Source organism: Camelus bactrianus, chromosome 12 (assembly GCF_048773025.1).
Source record: "Camelus bactrianus isolate YW-2024 breed Bactrian camel chromosome 12, ASM4877302v1, whole genome shotgun sequence".
NCBI lineage: Eukaryota > Metazoa > Chordata > Mammalia > Artiodactyla > Camelidae > Camelus > Camelus bactrianus.
The window spans coordinates 26,238,521-26,263,518 of NC_133550.1; the positions used below are offsets into that span (position 1 = coordinate 26,238,521).

At 35.9% G+C, this 24,998-nt stretch overlaps 1 protein-coding gene across 5 annotated transcripts in view; it reads left to right on the top strand.

Annotated features, from left to right (window-relative positions):
- MSRB3 (methionine sulfoxide reductase B3) overlaps positions 1-24,998 on the top strand; it is a 151,036-nt gene that overhangs the window by 38,225 nt on the left and 87,813 nt on the right. For all 5 annotated transcript variants that reach the window (XM_074375081.1, XM_010970509.3, XM_074375083.1 and 2 more), the window contains 2 exons: positions 9,121-9,229; positions 10,860-10,937. In XM_074375081.1, the coding sequence (XP_074231182.1) occupies positions 9,121-9,229; positions 10,860-10,937 (187 nt within the window). The remainder of the gene's footprint in view (positions 1-9,120; positions 9,230-10,859; positions 10,938-24,998) is intronic.

Here is a 24,998-nt window from a genome sequence, read left to right on the forward strand (position 1 = left end):
TAGAAAGGTCATAAAGGATTCGGAGTAGTAATAAAGGAAAAAATTTAATCCATCATTTATTTTTTTAAATTTCACTGGTTTATTAAGCAAATATTATTGTTGTCGTTTTTAAAACTAAGTTCTAAGAAACATAGCAGAGACATTTTTTTTTAGAAAACATCTTTTAGGAAGAAAATTTAAATAGCAGTAATTAAAATGGAGAGTTGAATAAATATTTAAATACAACATATATTTAGTGCTTACTCTTGCCTGGGCACATTGCTAGGTGCTGGGGACACAGAGATGACTGAAATTAATATGTGCACTGTCCCTCGAGGAGATACTGAAAATTCAGAAGAAGCCTTATGCCTCTTCTTTAGTTATCTGGGTGATAAAGAAAACTGTAAAAGTTTTGACTTTTTTCCCCTCTAGAATACCTGATTTTTCTGGAATGTACAGATTCAGATTTAGCTGTCCATTGAGTGGCAATTGCAGACTTGTTTTCTGCCCATTGAGCTTAATTAATTTAGACTTTAAATTTGATTTGGGCCATAATGCAGTTTTAGAAATTTACAAAGCTGAGCTCTTAGACAATATAAATTTTGTTTTCTTTCTGACAAAGTATACTTCGTGTTGTGTGGAAATAAAAGTCCACATGGCACTCTGAGAGAGGGCTCCTTCCCTTACTGCTTGTCAGTGGCCCCTCTCAACTCTCCCTTACAGCCTATGCTTCCAAGGCAGTAAGGGAGAGAGAACTATTTTTTTGCAAGTCCTTTTGATTGCATGTGAAATGTAGAATGGAAATGAGCCTGTCTGTTTTTAATTTTTTTTTTCTATATGGGCTATGATGTTCTAGTGAAGACGCATACTGGAAAAAAAATTAAAAACAGGGGACTCCAACTCTGTCAGACGTTTCATATGCAATCAGACAGATTCAAAGTCAAGTTAACTTTCTCTTCCACTGTTGTCACTTGATGATGGCAGTGCTTTTAAAAATTCTCTTTTTATTCATATGCTTTGCAAGTAAGAAAATGCTTTTTTAGGTCAAGACGTGTTTTAAATATTTCCCTAAACTCTAGTCTTTAGGAACCACATGAATACAAAAATCATTGCTCTTGGTATTCACATTACATTTCGAAATATTGATGAAGCACTCTTTAGTTCTTTGTGAAGCACTTAGAGACTGCTGATAAGATGTCTACCATACATGAATGCAACAATTAAAAATTTGTAACCCATGGGTGAAAGAGAAATGTAAAATATGGTTTCTATCTTACGGAGTCATTGAGGTGAATGTGTCATCAGGATGAATGTAGTGGTAAAGCTCTCCATGGTCTCCTCTCGAAAAAATCATGCAGCCTTACCAGATTACTTACTGTTATAGGCTAGAATTTAAAATCATATTAATAGGCTTTAGATGTTGTGGGAAGTACATTTATTCCCATTGGCTTGCAGTGAGAAAACGTTGGCATATTTCACCCTTAATTTTAAAACTGCTTTCTCAGCTGCCCAGTTTTTCTCTCTTCCAAATCAGGATCTACATTTTATCTGGGCTATTTTTTGTGTTGTTAAACTAGCTAATTCCACCCACCTGAAAGACTCTTTGATTACCACCTTGACATTGTGTGCATGTGATCACACTGCATCTGTCAGCTTGTCTAGATGGAGTTCTCTTCCCTGTTTGAAAATTCTCTGGCCCTCTGACCTTGTAGATGCTGTTTCTGCAAATTACGTGAGTTTTCCATATCCCAGTTACAACTGGACCTAGTCATTGTAGGTAGGCAGAGTTTAAGAGTGATAATGTCTTCTTTGTTAACTCTCTCTGCATATATTTTTACTTTAAGACTGCACATTGTATTGATTGTTTTTCTTATCTTTCGTGCTACAATATGTGCTCCCCTAAGGCAGCAACCTTGACTTACTCATTTTTAACTTTCCAGCGCTCATCACCGTTCTTAATTCACTGTAGATTTTTAATAAATAGTTATAGAAAATGTGAATTAATATTAGGCTCAGCTGTTTATGTCTTCAAAGAATTTGTGATCTGGGAAAATAAAGCAGAAACAACTGAAGACATTTGAGAATAACTGAAAAATATTACATTAGCTCATGTAAATAGTACCTTGCAGAGTAAATACACTAGTACTAAGGGTATTCAGATGAAAGTTCAGAGGAGGGGTGAATTTACCAGGTATGTAGACTTGAAAACTTCCTTGAAAATATTTTCTTAATTTATCTATTCAAACCTTCAGTGTGGAAACCAGACCAATTTTATCATTCAACTATGCACCACTAAAACATATGATCTTGTTTCATTCAAGACGTTTAAAATGGTGTGTTGCCTTGCCATGCTTATAATGTCCATTGATGTTAATTAGAACTCTATGCACACATCAACAGGGTATCACTGAAACTGATCTGTAGAACTGCCTTACATGAAGTAATAGAAAAACAGCAATAAGGCATGAAATGTGGTTATTACTGTAACAAAGATATGACTTTTCTCACATTAAAAAAAAAAACAACTTTACCTTAAAAAGAAACAATTATCTGCTTTCTGATTCTTAAGGCCTAGAGGTTTTTTGTTTGTTTTTGTTTTTTTCCCATTGTATTGCATTTAGGACTTGGAGGACAGATAAAATTAAACTGAGCCTAAAGGTAAAAACTGAGAATGTTTTTTAAAAATGAAAAGTAGATTGAGGTACTAATTTTATAATTTCCTGCCACCACCTACAAGATTACTCTGAATGGGAGAGGTATTGAACTGTTTCCAAAAGGTAAAATCATTGTTTGGCCAAAGGATTTTGCTCTCTAGGCCTATCAAGAATTCATCACCACAGAGCATCTATTGAGTATCCTCTTACACGTGATTCCAGGTTGAGAATGATGATCTATAGTCTGAAAGGGATAGTATCAAATACACAGAGCAAATTAGCAGAGACTGCACTCTAATTCTGTGTTGAAGCTTCAGCCAGACAAACACTCTCGGAGAGCTATTTTGAGTACAGCACTGTGCTAAAATGAGACCACTTGGAAGAAAGAAAGATCACGTCAGACAATGTCTGTCCTAAGAAGTGTGATTGTGGATTTCCAGATGTAAAAGCATGTCCTTTTTTTGTTGGTTATCTACTCCATTCATATTCAGGTTTTATTACTCGCTTTGCAGTTACTTGTCTGTCTCTCCCACTGGAGTATGAAGTTTGTAGTGTATTCGTCTCTTGCATTGGCCATTTCTACTGGCTGTTTAGAAAGCTCTTCCTTTCAGATATCAGCTTAACCAGCTTCCTCTCTTCCTTCAGGGCTTTGCTTAATTGTCACTTCAGTGAGGCTGAGCTTGCCCACTTGATTTAAGGTTACAGACCTTACTTCTAGCACTCCCAATCTTCTGTGCCCTGCTCAGTTTTGCTTTTTTTTTCTACCCTGTATACTTATCACCTTCTAAGAGGCTATGTCATTTTCTTACTTATCTTCTTTCTGTTTTATGTCTTCCCCTCCCCTGCTAGAATTGGAGCTCCAAGAAAGTAGGATCTTTATTTTGTTCACAGATACATCCTATGTACTTTTAATGCCAGCATATAGTAGGTGCTCAGTGAGGAATTACTGAATGAACGAATGAGTATTTTACATAGCACAGTGCCTGGTACTCTGTAAACACTCAACATTTTTGATGACTTAAAAAAACAGTAAGAAAATTGTCAGATCAGTGGTCCTCAGAGTAAGCCCTGTAGCCTAATTTCATGGAAACCAGAAGACTGAAGCCAGAGTGTCATGACGTCTTAGACAGTATGTTAATCTCAGGAATGTTTTTCCTGTACAGGTCTATGTTGAGAGAAAAAATCAGAATTAGGTATGTTTTTACAAGCATGGAGCTTTTCTTCCTTGTGCTTTGCATTTTTTTTCTTAAAGTCTTTATTAAATTACTAGAATGCAAAACAAAACACAAGAAAAAATGGTTCTTGGTATAATAGTTTTATATTCTATTGTAAAAATGAACTGGATTGGGTTTTTACAAATGCCCACTTACATAGAAATTCCTAACACTTCCAAGGTGGAATAAAAGTTTATTTAACTTTCCAATATGACCGACTTTATAACCAACTAAAATTATAATTTATAGTGAAAATTAAAGTATACCATTTTAAAATAAAATAGCAAGATATTTCAACATGAACTTTACTGTTTTAACCTACTAAACTCAAAGCAAAACAAGATAGTCTTATCATCTCTTATTCGTTTATTATCTTGGGAAGATATTTAATAGTTTCATTTTTTTTCTGATCCTAGAACCAAAATTAAAGTTATGGGATCTTTAGATTTTGTTTTGTTTTGATTTTTCACACTGAAATATAAGATTTATGACTTAAAAGTGCTCTAAGATTTAGGTAACAGATTTGATTTACTTCTTAACAGGAATTTAAAAAGCCTTTCAACGTTTTTATAGACTTTGTGAGAATCCTGTTTGAACCTTGTCACTGACCCTATGCTGAAGGAATGAACACGGGGAAAGCAGACATTGGCTAATAGAGAAATGTATTTACTTTTTTGGATGTACTGTAGCGATTATTACTCTTCTTTCTCATTAGCTTAAGTTCTTAGTGATAATTTTCAAGGTGAAAGCTACTGCCTAATTTAAGAAGAAAGAAGAAATTTGTAGCATAATTTTTCCACACAGAAAATATGACCATCGACTTTGCAGTCAGACACCCTGGGGTTTGAGTCATTGTATCTATTTGCTGTCTGTTCTTAGTAAGTTGTTATATTCTCTGAGCCTCAGTTTCTACATCTGTAAAATGGGCATGACATCTACTTCCTAGAGTTACTGAGAGGATTAAATATAGTTATATGACAGTGTCTAGCTGGCACATAATAGGCACTTAAATTTTCATTTTCTTCTTTCAATTCTTGTTTTAATCATTTTTAAAGATAACTTGTGAGGAAAATACTGTTCTAAGGGAATTATTATAGAAAAATAGTTACCAATAAAATATTGTAGCATACTGAAATACCTGATCTGGTTATCCTTTATAGTTTTAACTTCAGAATTCACTGTAATCAAAATGCTGATGTAATACCGCATTTATTTAGACAGTGTTTGTTAAGTGTGAATTGCTGTGATCCTTACAGCAGACCTCCGAGGGTGATAGTACATAGTCAGAGAGACGGACTTGTCCAAGGTCACATGACTAGGAAGCAGGCAAAGGCAGAAAGTGAAATCTAATTCAAGACAATACTGGCTTTGTGAACAATATGGAACAAACTTTGATATGAAAAGGACTTCGGGCATACTTTAGTAAATAAATGCCCTTGGATCGGGTTCAGGGTGGATCTATCTGATCAATACCAAAATTACTCTGCAGGGAATGGTGTTATGATTAGATACCAAAGTGGCAATATTACCCCTCAGATATGCTTTGTGTTGCACGTGTATACACACATGCTCACTCGTAGCCTCAGAGTACTCTATTAAACATTTAAATAAAGGGAAAAAAAATCTTTCCCTAACATCCTTCTAAGCCAATTTAGAGTTCATTGAACAGATGTCATATAATACTAATGTTAAATTACCCTGTGTAATAAGAAAATTACAGTACCTAAGTGAAGATAGTAAAAGGAAACCATCCAATGAATTATTCTAGAATTTCAAAATGAAATGACTTCTTCAAAATTAACAGTGGCACCACATGACTTTTAGAAAAGGGAGTCTGATAGGGAGAAGGGAAATCAGAGACAAAAGTGAAGCCTTTCTATGTTTATATTTGCCAGGTTTTGGTTATGATGCTGGGGAAGCTATGGTAATAGTATAGCTTTCAATTGTCCAGGAAGTATATTATTATTATTAAACTATGTGGCAAGAAATTTAGTAAAATCTGACTAACTTCTCATTGAGTTCTTTAATATTAAATCACAATAGTTGTTTCTAGTCCACATATACTTCCTTTTACTATTAGGTACACTTTAAAAGTCTAATTATTTTGAGAACACAGTATGACCAAAGAATAAAAATGTACCAAGTTTGACAACTTTAAATAAACACTAGCATTTCTTAAAGAACAAACCTCACTTACAGTTAGGAAACAATATTTATATTTAAGGTTGAAAAGCCAGGATGTAGGAAAATTTTGCTAATTTGGGAGATGACCTTTAAGTGCACCAAAACCAAATAATTTGTAGGCTATGACATAGGGCACATTCCTACAAAATTTGTGTGAATACTGCTTTAGTGGTTCTTGAAAGACAAACAAAGAAAGCTGGAATGAAATCTTTATCCCCCTCCCAAATAAGATGGAGACTAACAAAAGAGTACAGCAGCACGCTTTCAAAGCTTGCCACTAACACGAGGCCTCTGTAGCACAGCTAATGAGATGGTTCATAGTGGAAAACAATCTGTTGTTAAGAATGTTTAGATCAAAAGTAATTTCTAATCTATGAAATAAAGTCTTTTCAATAGCCTTCATTCACCAGTAAAGCTTTTATGTTTGTATTATTTACTTCAATCAGATGTTTTCAATTTTACCTTTTCTCCTTATACAAATACTTGACATGGTTCGTCAATACTGACCAACAGTTTTATTCTTTTTCTTCAGAAAAGAGAGATTTTTTTTTTTGAGAGAGGGAGAATGAAAAAGAGGGAAACATCTTTGCCTAAACGATTTGCAAGCATCTGTGCTTTAAGCTACTTTTTATGAACACTCCTTAGTAAATGACTCAAGGTAAAAAAGCAGAAAAGCATCCAATGTTAGGAAATTGCAATCCAATACCATGTAATTTAAACCTGCAGTTGCTTCTCTTGTACTAAATGACATACAGATGGGTAGCTTAGTTCTCTCAGCTTTGAGAACACAATTGGTCTTTTTGTATGAATGAACGTATATTAACAAAAATATTTTGGACAGAATTGTTTAGTTCTGATTGTATAGATTTTAATTATTTATGCCATTGGAAAGAATAATTTTAACCAAGATATTTTGTCATGTTAGATTTGCAGTCAATGCATTTTTGATGAAATCAACCAAGATACAACCCTTCTAGCAGACAAAAAAATAAAAACAAAAAGATAACTTTTTAATACATCTATAGTGACTTGAGCAGAGATTCACCTATTACAGCCAGTTCTGCGTTCAGGCTGTGGAGAGGCTTGTTCTGACAGTGCAGACATTTCTCAGGGAAACATTTCTATCTACGCCTTAGAAAATATTAAAAGTGTAAGTAGTAGGTATTTGGAGAAAGCCTAGTGTAATATGGGTTCCAGTGAGGTGAGAGACCAACGTGCCATTAGTGATATGCCAGCCATTCCTGTGGCTCTTTCCAGGCCAGAGCAGGGCCAGCATGTTTTGTGGAAGGTCAGGAGAGGCGCTATTTGACAACCCACAGGTCTACTCAAAGGTGTGCTTTTCTGTTTGGCTCTGGTTTGCTCTTTTCCTGCCTCCGTATTTCCTCATAGAAAATCAACCCCTCTATCTTGGTGGCCCTGGCCCTGACTCTGGAAGCTAACGTCCTTCTTTAGTCCCACAGTCAGGGTCACTGGCTAGTTAAGTTTCTCCTATTCTAATTTCAGTGATCTCACATACTATGACATTAGGTGCCTTAAAAGTAAAAGAAGTAGAAAACATTTCTACTCCTAAATAATATTTATTTAATATTTCAAAAAAAGTTGGGTTTAAATTCAGGAACCTAAGCGAGCTTTCTTCTAGTGATTTCAAAACACAGTAAGAAATTTTTGCATGTAGGGCCATCTGCAAGCCTCTTTCACACTGTGATGGAAAAGCAAAGAAAAGCAATTGCTCTGTAGCGATACGGGTTGCAATGTCCCGGAGTTACAGGTCACCCCTCAGTATCCACAGGGGATTGATTCCTGACCCCCTGCAGATACCAGAATCTGAGGATGCTCAGGTCCCCTCATGTAAGTTGCTGTAATATTACATGTCACCTATGCATATCCTGCCTTATACTTTAAGGCATCTCTAGATTACTTATAATACCTAATACAATGTAAATGATATGCAAATAGTTGTAAATATAACATAAATGCTATGTAAATAGTTGCCTTAGGATAGCAAATTCAAGTTTTGCTTTTTGGAACTTTCTGGAATTGTTTTTTGGCAGGGGTAGGGTGGGATATTTTCCATCATGTTTGGTTGAATCTGCAGATGCAGAACCCAATTGTATTTCTTTTCAATCATTTGTTCAGGTACTACATAGAAGCAGGTGTTGTCTGAACATTTTACTGTAGTCTATATAGGTTGAAATAAAAGCAAACATTGTTATTAGAACCATGTTAAAATTATTTTACCATTCAAATACACTTAATCAGCAAAGTCTTCCTAGGTATACTTTGCAAAAAGAAAAATGTAGGTCTCAAAAATCACATTCACTCTTCATTTTCTCTTCGTCTTTCCCCCTCCCTATTTATTTCACTTTTTCTTTGGAACTTCTTCAATCTGCATTACTATACATGCCTTCTCCTGGAGTTTATTAAAAGTTTCTTGCTGCCCGTTTGACATGGTAAGATGCAGTCTTTCAAGAGATGTTTGTATTTAAGGACTCTGCAGAACCTCAGGAAGTCTGACAAAATCACAGAGAATAGCAATTCCTAGTCATGGAAAAATAACTCTTTAGGGTTCAATAAATAAAAAATAAAATAAAATAAATAGGATGGTATTTAAATCACCCAGGATGGAAATTGAATGATGAAGGTTGCGGGCTATTCTACTAAGCTGCAAAATTATTGAATGGAGATATTGTTTAACATAATATGCCCATCATCTTATATATACAGCGCAAATGCTTATAGGATTATGCTTTTTGAATTCGTTTAAAAAAAAAGAAATTGAAGGTATTGGGAAACATAATGGATATGCTCCCATCTTGTGAGTGTTCAGTGAGTTTTTACTGTCTCGGGCTAGCAGCTTTGGCTGGAGTGCATTGTCAGCGCTCCAGAGGGCTCGCCTGAATCTTGAGTAACCTTCTCTGTAAATTGAGAGAAATCATCGGCTGCAGTTCAGGTAAGATTGTCTCGTGTGTTAGGGGCCAGTCTGGTCACTGAGAAGTGACTGCAGAGGCTGTGTTGTGGCGGCCAGCCAAAGCAATTATTTAGGATTCAAGCTAAAAAGCCTCTTTCTCCCATATCCTCTCTCTTTCCAGGGTCATGTAGGGATAAAAAGAGCTGTAAGGTGGTCTTTTCCCAGCAGGAACTGAGGAAGCGGCTAACACCCCTGCAGTACCATGTCACTCAGGAGAAAGGGACGGAAAGGTAAGGCAAGCTTATGAAGAAGTCATTAAGCAAGAGCTAGTTTTCTTCATCCCTCACCACCCCCCCCCAACCTTTGAATCCTCTTCCTTGCCATTTAATTTAAAGGATTCCACACTTATTTGCTAAAGTCTACAAATTAGTATCCTTGAAAAGGCTGAAAATGGTATTGTTTAGGTTAAGACTAAGTTTTATGTATTCCTTCCCCCATCTAATGAACACTCTATCTCTCGTAAAGTCACAAGGCTTTTGTTAAGGGCCTGTTTTTAGTTTACTGCAAAATGTGTGGCAGTAATAGCGATTTAGGTACATTTTTTGGGAAGACATCACAGTAAGCAAAACCATGAGGGACATGGCACTTTGCCAGGATGCTGAAAATTTGAAGGTGGCCATTGTAAGGATAGACGTTTTGGCTGCAAAAAGAAGGTAGCATAATTTAGTTCCTTTCTACCCCACTCCAATTTCTTTTTGAAGCACATGTGGAGAAAGTATTTATTGGCTCATTTGTGGTTGGAATGTCAAAAATTTTCAATAACTGCCCTCACATGGCTTTGGTCCTTGGAAGTTCGCCTTAAGTCCTGAAAAAAGAGTTTGTTCACTTCCAAGACTGTTTTTAGTGAATAAAGTCTCTCTCAGCTGATTCCAGCTCAAAGGTAACTTGCCAAAGTCCAACCATTTTGTTGTCTAATTTATACCATGGAGCTTGGCATAAGGCCGTAACTTACCTCTGGTCCAAATTTATTAATGATGTAACTTCTTGTTTTCATTCATGAGCTGAAAGAGCTCTTTACCACACAGGGGGTCCTCGTTAACAGGCAGCTCTCTCTTCCTGTCAAAGTATATACTGTTTACTGAATTTACCAAATGCTGCATCTCTGACAAAGTCCACCCTTACTGCACAATGAGCTAGCGATGGACTTCAGTCTCAGCCCAAGACGTCTACTCGTCCTGTTGTGTACATGACTAGCAAAATGATTTAATGCACACAAACAACTAGAGATTAGGTCATTCTTAAAAATTCTGTTTATAAAAAAATTGGACCTCATAAAGAGGGTGAAAGGATAATAAAAACAAGCTGCAGAGCACATAGACTTTTTGTTGGGCTAGCACAGCTGATTTGTATTAGCTGAATGACCTCCTAGCCTTTAAGATTGTTAACTTAGAAAAATATTCCCTTAAAGCTGCAATATTCCTTTTCAAACCAAAAAATAAGACTCCTTCCACTTGAAGTTTTGGACCCTTCTACATTTTCTCGTATACACTCTTGGACACTGTAGAGTAGCAGAAATATTATGTAATAATGTTTTTTCTGTGAATCTCAACTACAGGCTTTTTTTTTTTTTTTTTAAATAGGAAAAAACATTTTCTAAGCATTACATAACTAGATGGCTTGCTTTTTTCTTTCCCTTTATTTAACCTGTACTAGTTTGGAGTAGTTATATGCACATTTCATTATACGGATTTGAAATATATTAGTAATGCTTAGATTTCCATATGTTTGGTCTGTTCTCATTTTAGGACAAAAGGCCCTTGAAAGATTTATTAGAGAAATATATTTTAAGCAAATACATTCTGTAAGAAATAATGCTAACTTTGTTTAATTTCTTTTTATGCTCTGTTTACTGTGTATCAGTGCCTTCGAAGGAGAATATACACATCACAAAGATCCTGGAATATATAAATGTGTTGTCTGTGGAACTCCATTGTTCAAGTAAGTACGTTAAAAAAACCCATGGATAGGACAAATCACAGATGGCAACAAACTTGGTATCGCTTGTCCACATCAGAGTTTTTCCATTACTAAATTTTCTTATTTCTATTTTTTCCCCCACAAAATGAAAACAGCTATTGACTTTCATGATAAATTACCAGTTTGGTAGACTGGCTGATTTTCCATTATTTGCATCTTAAAAAATCCCAACATTGACTTGTTCATCACAGTAGCCATGGTGCTTGGCAGGTATGAAAGAAATTTTTGGTGAACATAGAAATGTCTATGTATTTATTGATTTTTCTAACTTCAAGTGATGGCCCTTAATTTATTTACTGAACCATAATGGAAGTTCTTTATGTGCATCCTTCACATCCTTGGTGGAGTAATATCCACCAAGTTGATTATTCATACTACTGCAGTGAGGGGCAATACCTATATTGAAAGTAAAATGGGAATTATAACAGATCCTTATACATATGTAAGCAAATGACATACTATGACTTTTAATAATTTTTGCATTAATCCAGAATCTTTGTTTTAAAGATCCTAGTAGTTTATTATAAAACAGGCAGTAAATAGACTTTTTCAACAAAATAATTTAATCAATATATTCTGGGGATTTTGGATCTTATTCAAGAAAGAAAAATCTTTACTAAAATATTATTTAGGTGGAGAAAATACTAGAAGCCCTGTACTTCCCATGTGGATGCTGGTTTGGGGGAATAAAAAGACAGAAACCTTAACTAAGAGTAAATGTCATTTATTTAAAACAGAATTACAAACTTCTTAGGGGAAATGAACAAACAAGAATCTGAGATGTGTAGCATGTAAAACATACTTACTATCTCTCCACAAATGTTTCCTTTTGAAAACACTAGCATTTACAGATTTTCCAAAAATAACAGGAAACAGTAGTTTCCTTAAAAAAATTTTTTAAAACGTTTAAAACCTTTCTTAACTTGCATAAACCTCATTGTACATTAGTGTTGGTTGAGAATCTGTTCTGAATTCTTATGTATTTATTCTTCCTTTTAAAGAACCAGCCCTTCAAATTGTCACCCATTTCCTCTCAGAAAACACACATCTTTATATTTCAACACCTTTAGCTTGTGTCATAATAGTTGATATAACACTTAAGATAGTTGCTGAGCCATGTTAAACTTGTTAATATCCCAAATGGTAAAAATTGGCCACTTCTCCTTTGCTTTTTGTTTAAGATTCTTCATTTCTCTCCCTATTATGTAATTCAGTAAAATAGTGGATCCAAGGAAAACTTACTGTTTTAAATAAGAAACAGAACCACTGTAAATGAAGGATTTGACCCACGTGACATCTTGAGTCACAAACAGTGAAAGTAAGGCTCTTATTCAAACGTAGGTATTGGTGGGGTTCAGGGAGTTTCATATTTGATGTGATATTGACTCTAACGGAAACTTTGGCATTCTTGTAAGGAAAGCTTTTTTTTTTTCCAGTTTTTAAGGAATATTTTAAGGTTAATATTTTTATAATTCTACATTAAAAACAAAAACAATTGTGTGCTTCTCCATACGTGGTTTACTGTCAGTTTTAGGGGAAACAATGTCGCTGCTTTGGCCTTCATTGTAGAATGCAGTAGTTCTTTGGTCTAGTGTTGCTGTCTTCATACTGGAGAACTTGTACCCTAGGTGTCCACAGGGTATGAGGCCCCAGGTCATGGATAGTTTTGAGGGAAGCAATTTTCTGGTCCTCAACCTCTGTATGTATGCTTTTCTGAAACTGCTCTCTGTGTCTGAGAGAGTCTGTAGTCAGCTACCGCTTCCTTCCTGTCTCCTCTGTCATAGTCGTCTTCCTCCCACTTCATAAAAGATGGCATGCCTTCCACCCACCCTAAATCTTCCTATGATTTATTGTCACAGGGTGAAATCTCTAAGGCACCAAGCAAAAGGACAGTTCAGGAATGTATTACTTCTGAAGGAAAGACCCATGAAAGGCCAAAAAAATATGAAGAAATATTGAACTGGTAAAAAAGTATTGAAACTGGCAAGGCTCAGTCTGCCCACCAACTGTCTGCTTACCTCTCTCTCCATCTATTGTCTGTCTATCTGTTTTCTACAGGTCTATTTAAGTGAGATGTGTGTCATGAGAACATGTATCAACATATTTATTCACATTTTTTAAATGGAAGAGTGTGTGTGTGTGTGTGTGTGTGTGTGTGTGCATGTGATGTGTACAGAAAGTAAGTCTGATTTCCTTGATAGGCGAATAAGGAAGGACTGCCTATGCAAATTATTGGTTATATGCTGGACTTCTCCATCCATTAACAGATCTAGATATGTCATTCTAAGGGTTTGACAAAAATACATTTTAAGCATGTGATCTATATACAGAACACCAGATAATTTATCTTTTTCAATTATTTAAATTTTTGATAAGAAATTTTAGCTGTCACTTTAAAATATATGAGGAAGTGCGTATTAGTCAGCACCCAATCTGGATACAGAAGCCACACAGTCATTTGAACAGGAAAGTTTAATTTAGGGACTTACCCCATGTAATAGGGAATTGTGGTAATGAGGGATTGGCTAGGAAGAAGTAAATAGGAATTCTAAAGAACACGGAGATAGAAATTTGGGAAGCTGTCATGATCCCTGGGGCTGAGATAGAGCCCAAGGAAGAGCTTCCCCTGCAACCCACCCCCGACCCTCCCCAGGGCTGATGGCACAGGAGTCACTGTGGAGCCATGATGGTGTAACTTTCCGGAAATCTGCCTTCAGGGATTTGCTGGAAATCTCCCCTCTGGGACCCCAGGGAAAGCTGTTTGCAGGGAGGTGTCTCACTGGAGGAACTCCACTGCAGAACTACCTGAGGGAAGCGCCTGGGGAGGCTGCTGGCCACCAGCTGCTGCTCACTCCTGTGCCCTGAAGGCAGCACCTCGCTCCAAAGAAGCTGCTTGTGCCTCAGGAGCCTGTCTCCAGAGAAGCAGTGTCGCCCCAAGGGCTGGGGGCCGGAGAGTATGCACACACTAGGGAGCTGGGTGCTGGGGAAGCTGCCTGCCTGGCAGTGGGGCCTGCAAGTAGGGAATCTGCCTGCACTGCCAGAGCCAGACGCTGGGGAAGCTGAGAGCTCTGCAGGAGCCTGTTGAGCGGGCTCCCTGAACCCAGGAAGGAGGAGAGCTCTTCCCTGCAGCCCTTCTCCCGTGCCCTCTACTGACAAAGTTCAGTACCATGTTAGCTGACCAAGAAAAGAATACTGAAAGGTCCCAGATCAGCTTTAGCAGAGCAGGCAAGGAAGATGGATTTAGAGGCGGTGAATTGATAACCGGCACAGAGTCTCTGTTTTTCTCAGAGTTCTTTGAGAGGTTTATGAGCAAAAGTTTGAAAACCACTCACTCATCTAGTGAGTTAATGGCATCACTATCAGACACCCTCTTGAGATAGCTGGTTTCATACTTTGAACCCAAAGTGCAGGAAACAATTGAGGTGTGTGTCTCTGAGTGTGGATGAGAAAAAGTGTGTAGAGTTTTTGTTTGTTAGAGAAGAAGAAAATCAGGCAGAAAAGATAAAATAGAGGAATAATATGAGAAATAACAGTGGAAGGGAAACAGATGAGAAATAAAAAGAAATAAGAGAGAAGTGCCAAGTTTAAAAGTGCCTTATCATTAGCAGTATGAAAAGGTTGTTTTCCCAACAGCCATTTCTGCTATCTCATTCATACTTACAGTGTGTGTGTGTGCGCGTGCGCACGCATTCACGTACGTGTATAATCCTCTTCATTTATTTAACTGATATATATATATATATATATATATAATATTTAACTGATATTATATATATATATATAATACTTCCTTACAAAAAAGGCCATTCAAACTTGCACTCAACCTAAATATACTCCCTCTCAACAATATACCACTTTTTCACCGCTTACCAAGTACAAGAACCTTATTCAGAGGCTACTTATAAACCCAATGTGTAATTTATTCCATGGTTCACGTTTTCTTCACATTCACAAATTCTACCAAGCTAGTTTATTTCTCACAGAGTACTACTGACTTTCAGTTAGTAAATTAACTGACAGAAGTAAGAATGTTCTCTTCTCTGGTTATTTGAACGTCTAAACTTTCATAAAATGAATTTATTGCACATCAGATAGACCAGAGAAGGCATTGGTGAAATAACTTAATTCGGAAAGTATTTTTGACATCTTGTATTTTGTTTTGGCTGACACCTTGCCAGGTGTTGTGAAACAAAGTAAACTTATGAACTGTTTTTTCCTTAAGGTACTTATAGTTTGGTTGAAGTGATAAGAAAAACACAATAAACAATTACAGAGTGTGGGAAAGCAGCACTAATGTCCGTCTGAATGTGCCTGATTGATATGCTTTCATGAGTAATAATAGGAAGGTGTATGACTGCATCAAAGTAGGGCCCATTTCCATGGAGGAGAAGAGAACACACTGTACCAGGCAGAGAACACCTGATAGAGATGCCATATGAGGAGAGCAATTGGAGATGGGATCAAAAGTGGATTTTTCAAGGAAATAGTTATGAGACTTGTCCAGTAGGATTGGGGAGGTGAGTCATGTTGTGGGTAATGGAGAAATGGCTGGAGGGTTAAAAAGGACCGATTAAGGAAGCCTTGGGATACCAGAGAAGACATTTAAGTTGCTGCTTGAAACCGTTTAAGCCCTGGCATCCTTTCCTCCAGGAAGCCCTGTCTGAGCCTTCTGGGGTGGACTCTGGTATCCTTCATCTCTGCTCCCATAGCACCTTGTATGCGCTTGCATCGTTGCTCCTTCTACTCCACTCTGTAATTATCTGTTTATGTGTCTGTCTACCCACCAGTAAGTGAACTCCACAATTGCAAAGCCATGCCTTAGTCATATTTATATCTCTAGCCCCTGGCATGTAATAATCACTAAATATTTGTTTGTTGAGCAGATGCATGTTGGACCTTTTTGAGATAGATTGTGGAGAAACTTTGAATAAGATAATAGCATGATGAAAATGGGGATTAAGCCGTAATGCTGCACAGGATAGACTTCTGGAGCTGATAAGAGAAAGAAGTAGGGGTTTAATAGCTTCCATGGGAACTTTTTTTCCTTGTTGGCTGATAAACCTCAGTGTTATCCATGTGTAATCAGCTCTTGATAATTTTAAAACTTTGAAGAGCCACATAGGATAGTTTTTATTTTCTATACATTTACTAATCAGGCCTCACACCAAATTGACAGCTCATTTTCCACAGGTTCACTGATGATGATGATGATGATGATGATGATAAAAAATAAGAGCTAACACTTATATAGCAATTACCGTATGCCAGGCATGGTTCTTAGTGTTTTATATATATTCCTTTAATCTTCACAACAACACATTTTACAGGTGAAGAAACAGAGAGGGCAAGTATTTTGTGAAGGTCATACAGACAGGGTACAAATGGATTTGACATAGTGATGCTCAAACTTTTAGAAAAGAAGAAAGCAAAATAATTATAGGAAAATATTTTGTTTTGGTCACTCTAGTCTGGTTATTTTGCTCAGCATAATTGGAACAAATGCAACACACAGACACACATCTCAATTCCCTGAAAAATCTGTCCTTGTCATAGTATTTTAAGTTGAAAATTGAAGACCATTCCAATCTAGGAAGGGCTGAACCAAAAGTAAATAGATCCATCATGGCAGGTCATTAAGAAGAACTGAGCTGTGGGCTGGTTGCTGTCCTTGGGGAAGTCTCTTGGAATCCTGACAGGAAGATGTAGCCAGTGTTCAGGAAGCCATCAGGCCATTTGACATCTGCGAAGTAGGGCAGCAGCTGGATTCGTGGGCTGGATTCTAGATATTAAAACTGGAAAATCATTTTATTTTCACTGCTAATCCCATTACATTTTCTCAAGTAGCTGTGTCCCAAATTTTCACCCTTGTTTTTGAATTCTCTCCCTACATTTTTGAGACGATTGAGGGCAACTGACATGAGCTATCTGAAATGTCTTTCCTTCTATCCTGAAATTTCTTTGTATCTTCATTTTTATCAAACATACAGAACAAGCACAGGCTAAAAGCAACTGGTAGAACCAGTTGAATATTAGCCCAGATGTGTGACCTCAAATTCATCACCTATAAAATGGGGAAAATAAAACCAAACAGGTGTAAGAACTAAATGCAGAAAAATGCCTAGTATATGGCAGGTATTCAACAAATGTTAAATTCAAGTGGCCTGACCAAGTTTAGGGAACATATCATACTATCACAACAGCCTAAGAGATGCCTTATAACGTGAGAAAGTGCAGGCTTTATTAGGGAGAGTCTGTCTATTAACAGTAGATGTTAGTGTGATGAGTCACTGCTCCAGCTGTGTTGCTACATTTCAAATGGGACTCTGCTGCAAAACTATTCACACATGCTGCATTTCACATGCGCCTCCTGTGCAATTTTATTCCAGGCTACTAGAAAATTTAAGCCCTTTTCAGCTCTTTAAGAACATAAGCCCTTTCACTGAAGAAATTCCAGTTCAATGCCACACACAATTTACTCAACTATGCTGTTCCATTTACCACTAAAGGAGACTTTAAACATAAATTTTTCCTCTTCTGATACAGTGGTGTGTGTGTGTGTGCATGTGTGTGTGTGTGTGTGTGTGTGTGTGTGTGTTGGGGGCAGGGAGATGTGAAAGCATGGAGGGGGAGGAGAAAGAGAGAAGGGAGAGATAGAGTTTTCCATTCTTACTCTTTCTTCAGATCTCAATTTCCCAACCCTTTAAAAAGCTATCCATATGATATTTACTCATAAACCATTCCAGTCACTGTGGAATTCTACTAGGGAGGGTAACATGAACTTAACTGCAGGCTCTCTTTTTATGGAACTCTAGCTGGAAATTGCTCATAATTCTAGCAAATGTTTCTTAACCTTTAACAAAGTGCATTTAACTTGAATTTAAAAGATCTAAAATTCCCTTCACCTCATTCTAAATCCTTTAACAAAGTAAGCTTTCCATTACGATGAAACCACTATGAAATGAGCTAGATTTCTGAGTAGTGGCTAACTTAAACTTTTGTTGTATCTAAATAACTCGTATTGAAGAGAATACAAAATTATCTTCTCTAATTCCATTGACCCTTCCTGTCTCGTCCCCACATACGGTGATTTACAGGAAGAGAACCTGTAATGTAGGGAGTTACTTTTGTATCTTCATTTCATCTGAAAGCTCAAGACAAGACCACAGGTAGACTGAAAGAAAAGTACTTCCTGGAGCTACTGGCAAAGACAGGGAGAGAAAAACATTGTTAATGCCTGACTCATTAAACCATCAGGAAAAAAGAGAAAAGCATAAATGGTTTAAAAGTGTAGCACAAAAAAGAAAGGAAGGGAAAGAACAACTAACATTTTGAGAAACTGGAAAGCTATATAGTAAGGCATGATTCAAAGTTTAACAACATGCAAAGATAATTATAACTACATTTCTCTGTTTAAAAACTACATACATACATGTAAAAAAATTGAAGCAACAACTGGATAGTTGAAAGTGAGTGTATGAGTGTACATGTATGTACATGTGTTTTGGGAGAAGAAAAGTGGAGGAAGAGCAGTCTTGCCTTGTTTTACCTAAACCACAATCCTAGCTCTTTAGTTAGTTTTCCAAATGTAGACAGAAATAGCTTAGATTCTTCTTAGTGAATTAGGATGGGTCATTCGAACAAACTGGGAAACATAATAGACAAAAATTTTAACTGTAATTCATGTCAATTTATCTTGTTTGTGTAAACATGCCTCAGAAAATTGATGAACATTTATTATTCCAGTTCACAGACTTGAAATTACTTAAAGACAGTTAATTAAAAAATAATGTACAAGTTTTAGCCAGTACTTCTGAGGCAATCCACAGAGCTGCTCTTCTTGTATATGAATAATTCTTTTTTCAAAACATGGTCACTAATTCAATGAGAATATCATAAATTTTCAGATACACGTGTTTAGTGTGTCTTACACATGGATAAGTGACCCACCGCATAACATTATCAAAGAAAAGTGCAGAAGCCATCCAGAGTACCAAGTGGAAGCACAGTTTTGTAAAGTTCCAGCACAGACTTGCTGCGTAACCATAAGCAAGTTACTCAGACATTCCATCTCATTTTCCTCATCTGTCAAATGGTGAGAATAACATTAACCTGTTCTAACCCATAGCACTACTGTACCAAATGAAATAATCACATAAATATGCTGTAAAATATAGAAAGGTGTAAGTATAAAGTAAGGTGTGTAAAAGCTGTGCAGCTCTAAATAAATTTACGCAGTGAACTATAAGCAGCATGCAAATCTAAAATCAAGTCAGTTTCTGTCAAATAATTTCTTAAAAATTTAGTCTGATTTCTAAATTCCCCAAATAATGTGACTTAGATGAGTAACTAAGAGTCTTAAAATACATTAGTTATTTGCAAGTGTCTCCCTAACAAGTCTAGAAACTTCTTAAGAGAATAGGTCATGCTTTAGGATTTTTGTAACCCACATCCCCACCCAGTGCAGGGCCATAGGACTTTGCATATCCTTGCTCCTTAATTATTTGTTAAACAGATGGTTGAATTCCAGTAAATCAAGAATAACTGCAGAATTAAATGATTCAAGTTGATACTTGAACGGTGGAAGTATAAACAAATACTTGGTTACGGATTCTCTAAATTATTATCCTCTACCACGCTTCCCAAAATATTTTCTGTAGACCACGTATATGGAACTTACTTTTAGTGGATGCTTATTTCAACAATAGCATTGCTTACAACTGCAAAGATGCACCTGTCCCAACTAAGGGAAAGATGGAAATATCTGTGGCTAGGATTTTTTACAAGGGAACATTGAAAAGAGCAAAAAGTGACAAAAAACAGGGTCAGCCACCCAAAGCTCTATCTAAGGGAAAGTTCATAGATAATACTTTGTCGTAGGGGGCTGCCCTATGCATTGCATGATGTATAGTAGCATCCTTAACCTGTACGCACTAGATGCCTGCAGTACCTGTCCCTCCTCCCCATTCCCTGACCCCTTACTGTTGTGACAAACAAAAATTTTGCCAGATATTATCAAATACCCCAGGATGGGGAACAAAATCACCTCCAACAGAGAATAACTGATCTAGACAATCAGCAAAACAATAAATCAAACTCTGATTTCTAGTGTCTGTTGATTACTGTGGTGCAAATATTTCCACCATAGGCTGTTTCAAGCTACAAATGTGACAGACATTACTGAATGTCGAATTGGGAAGAGATGTGTATTAACACCATTATATAGTATTTCTGTAATACAGATACAACAGATGTAAATAACATAGAAAACAGTTAAATTAAGTTTAAAAATTTATTAAGTGGTGAATTTTGAGTACTTATTATCTTTGTTTTTAATATAATTTATTTAATTGTAAGTTCGTATAATTTATTTTTAATAATGCCTGTGTTTAGTCACTGGCTCCCAGAGTTCCCAAATTTTAACAATAGGCTCTATTTAGCTTTAGCATACTAATATAATGGGGAAAAATCAAAAGTAGACCAAGTTTATCAATAATTGCAACCCAACCCCAAGTGAGCTCAGTCCTTGATTAGATTAAGGTAATCTTTTTATTTTTTTCCCCTTCCCCTCCTCACTGCAGCTGCCTATCAGAGGACAGGATAAACCCTCTGTAGAAGATTACATCATCATCATTCAGAGTCCAATTTTTCATACACAATGTCTGGCATTTATCAAAAATTACCAGGCATACCGGAGTAAAGGACCAAGGGAAGTAAATTGACAAAAGAAACAGGTCTGTAAGTGGCCCAGATACCCAGATATTTAAGTCATCAGGCAAAGACTTTAAAATAATTGTGTAGTATATTCAAGAAAATAGATGACAAGATGGAGAGTTTCACTAGTGAATAGCAATCTGTTGTAAAGAATAAAATAGTTCTAGGGCTGAAAATGCAATAACTGAAATATAAACACTTGAGATGAATTTAATAGCATATTGGACATAGAAGAAGGCAGGATTAGTGAACAGAAAAGAGGTCAGTAGAATATTTTCAGACTGAAGCTAAGAGAGCTAAAAAAATGAAAAATTATTGAAAAGATGCAAGATACACAGTTTCAGGTTTAACATATTAGAGCCACAGAAGGGGAAGAGAAAGATAATGGGAAAGAAGCAGTATTTGAAGAGATAATAGTCAAGAATTTTCCCAAACTGAGGGAAAAAAACAAGTCACAAATTCAAAAAGTGCTACAAATCTGAGGCAGGATGAATACAAAGAAAACCACATCTAGGCACGTCACAGGAAATCTGATGACAATCAAAGGCAAAGAGGAAATACTAAAAGCACCCAGATAAATTAACTTGAACAATAAAGAATTAGAACTGTTAAATCCAAAAGGTTGCTCTTCGAAAAGACCAATAAAGTAGACCATTTCTGTCAAGTCTAATCAATAAAGAAAGGGAGAAAAGAACATAGGTTCAAAACACTAGGAATGAAAATGGGATAAAGCTAAAGATATGGAAAAAATTATTTTAATGTAAGAGAGTACCATGGATAACCCTATTGTAGGAAGTTAAAAATCTCAGCATAATTTTCTAAAAATAAAATACAAAATTTGACTAAAGAAGAATTACAATACTTGAATTGACCAGTAACCATAGAAGAAATTGAGTTATCACAAACCAGCTTAGACTTTCACAGAAAAAAGAAAAAAACATTATTATTCCTGTGCTATTATTACAAACTTTCAGTCATAGAAAATAGATAAAAGTTTATCAACTTCTTTGACAAATTTAACATACCTCTAAAACCAAGATATGACAAAAACTTTACAGTCATAGAAAAACTATAGACCAATCTGTTTTATGAAAGTAGAAGTAAGGATCTTAAATAAAATATTAGTAAAAGGAATATAACAATGTGTTGAATGAGTAACATGCCATGGCAAGGTAGGGTTTATTTCAGGAATGTACGAACAGTTCAATACTGGGACTTCTTAGGAAAAAATATGATCATTTTAATGTGCCCAGAAGAGATTTTATAATAATTCAAATTGCATTCTTTAATTAAAAAAAGAAAACTCTGAGTGAAATAGGAATAGAAGTAAATACCGTGTTTCATCAAATTTAAGAAGCCATTAACTGATTTATTATTACTTCAAGTAACACTAAGAAAAGAAAAAAACCTGCCAAGTAAATTGTGAAACGTTTGTTTATCATAGACACATCTAGTTTTCAGAGATGTTAGCATGTTTGAGATAAAAAGTGCCCAATATAATTAATGAAGTACATACTATAAATAGTGTTGGGGCAGGCAACCAGCTAAGTATTTAAAAAATAAATTTAGATCCCACCCTCAATATCTTACAGCCCAGTATCTTATACTCCAATAAAGCCTAGGTTAGATAAAATTTTAAAATATTAATAGTAAGGGAAAATATAAATGGAAAATTTATGTAGTATTGGGGTGAAGTAAGCCTTTCTAAGCAATATTCTCAAAGCAGAAATCAAAAAGAAAAAATACATAGGTTGGACTACCTAAATATTTTACATTTCTATAGATCAAGACACTATTTTAAAAACTCACAAACAAACAAACTGGGAAAATATACACCCAATCCATGTGACAGACAGGAAATTAATATTCAAAACACAATTGAGAAAGACAGACACTAAAAAAAAGGGCAGAAGATATAAACATACTTTTCAAAATAAGAAATATAGATAATAAATATAGGGGAAAATTATCCACCCCTTTGTAATAAAAAATGCAGTAAAAGGAGGAATAGTTTTTTACCTACCAATTTAATGAACACTTCCAATATCATCAAATTCAGTGTTGGTCAAAGTCTGGGAAATTAGCAGTTTAAAGTAATGCTGGGTAGAGTGTGAACTGGCAGTAACATTCTGGACAATTTAACAAGTTATGCTAAAAATCTTAGAATTCTGCATGCCATTAATCTAGCAAATACACTTCTAGGAATTTGTGCTAAAATGTCATGTTTTATGCATAAAGCTACAAGAATGTTTTAATCTTTTTATAATAGCAAAAAAAAAATTAGATATCCAAAATAAGGGGCTAGCTAAATGAACTATATAGTAAAAATATATATGGCATTTCAAATAATGCTGTAAAAGAATTTTAGTGATCTGGAAAGAAATTTAAAATAAATTTAAAAGTTTACAAAACAGTAATTACATATGACCCCGCATTTGTGAAATACATGTGTTTATAAATATATGAATAGAAAACAGTTTAGAAGGTTATATACCAAGTGTTAACAGTAGTTATCTCTGAGTGGTTGGACTGTAAGTAATTTTTTTTTTTTTTTGCTTATCTATCCTTTTAATTTTTTTAAAGAGATGAACATGTATTTGGGGGGATAATAAGAAAAGTATTAGTATTTTAATATTATCTTTACTCAGTGTTACAAGCAGTGAACAGTTTATTTCTAAAACTTTAAAAACATCATCTTTATACCCCCAAATTTATCTTTTCCCAGTGATAATTTGAAAGAATGAAATGGAATGGAATCCCACTTTATGTAATTCTGTCCATTTAATAATCTAGTCACATCTCAAGTAGACACTTTACCTACTGCCTTCTCTTCTAAGTTGTTGCTCCCTTTTTCCCCTCTCTCTTTTCCCCCTCAGTGACTGGTAATGGTGACGATGACCCAGTGAAGGCAGCCACTGGGAGCTTAGACTTAGCTCTAATCTAGTAGTTTCACCTACTTTTTCTTGGCCTCCACTTCAAGCATCATTTCAAATTTTCTCCCTCCTCATTACTATCTTCTGTCTTCCTATGGCCTTCACATAGTCCTATTCCCAGACATCTGGAAGTAATTGATGAAGGACTGGACACCAAAATCAGAAGATTGTATTTCCTTCCAAACAGACTTATTTTTATAAACTGTTTATCATGTTTGAATTAGGAATTTAAAAAAAAAAAAAAAACTTTGAATGAAGATTTAACCATGTACCAAGCATTATGCTAAGAACTTTAAAGAAAATTATCATCTCCTTTATTCTTTGTAACTTAAATAGAAAATCAAAGCTCACAGAGTGCATATAATTTACTCAAGGTAACAGTGGTAGTGAGAGATGGAGCTAGGACCCAAATTCAGGGCTGTCTGACCCCAAAGGCACCACTCCTTAGCTTCTGTATTATGTTATAATGCCTCCCTGGATTCTGGCTGATTGTTCCTTTTGCTTAGTAATTCACCATCTGGTAGCTATCACACTGCGGTGTTAATTGGTGCTAATTTTCTGATGATGGCCAAGTGACTATACGTGGATTTTAAAGTGGAGAAAGCCATGATTAAGGTGCAGGATGTGAGGTTAAAGTCACAACTTTCCCCACTTAGTGTGTATGATTTTGAATAAGCTACTTAACCTCTATGAGCCTTAATTTCCTCATTTGTAAGATGAGGATAATACCCTCACAGGAACTTTTGAGAGGACTAAGTAAATAATGTTGAGATGTTTTGTAAGTGAAAAATACACTTTATAACTGTGGAGCATTGATTCTAAAACACTGTAAGGATTGGCATAAACTGCAACTTTCAGAGCTAACATTCATTAGAGAAAGGGAGGGGTGCCACTTACTTAGAACAGAGACCAGAAGGTCTTTTAGGTAAGTAATGCTTTAAAATTCTGGGGAGTTATGTCTGTTTGCTGGGTGACTCGCATTCCAGTGGTTATTGCAGATTAGTGTTGATCATAACGAGTAGTAATTTGCTGCAGGACATGAAAGAGGGAGGAGATGATTTTGCTTGTCCAGCATAAAGGCAGATCTACAGAGAAACCCAGGAGAAACAATAGATAATTGATAGTCTTAGTCTCACAAGTTGGCCAGCCTATATCCAGAGTGCTCTGTGGTGCAGTATAAAACCCTCACTTTAAAAGGTTTATAGGCAAAATGGACCACATTCAGAGAGGAGTAACTGATGGTTAGGAGACTCAAAATCATGTCATTTGAAGAGATGAAGGAAGAGAACTGAAAACGCCTAGTTTAGGTTGAAGAGAAGAGTCATGGAACCTTCACAGTCTACCTCAGCAATTTGCCAATCTAGCTGTCCATTAGAAG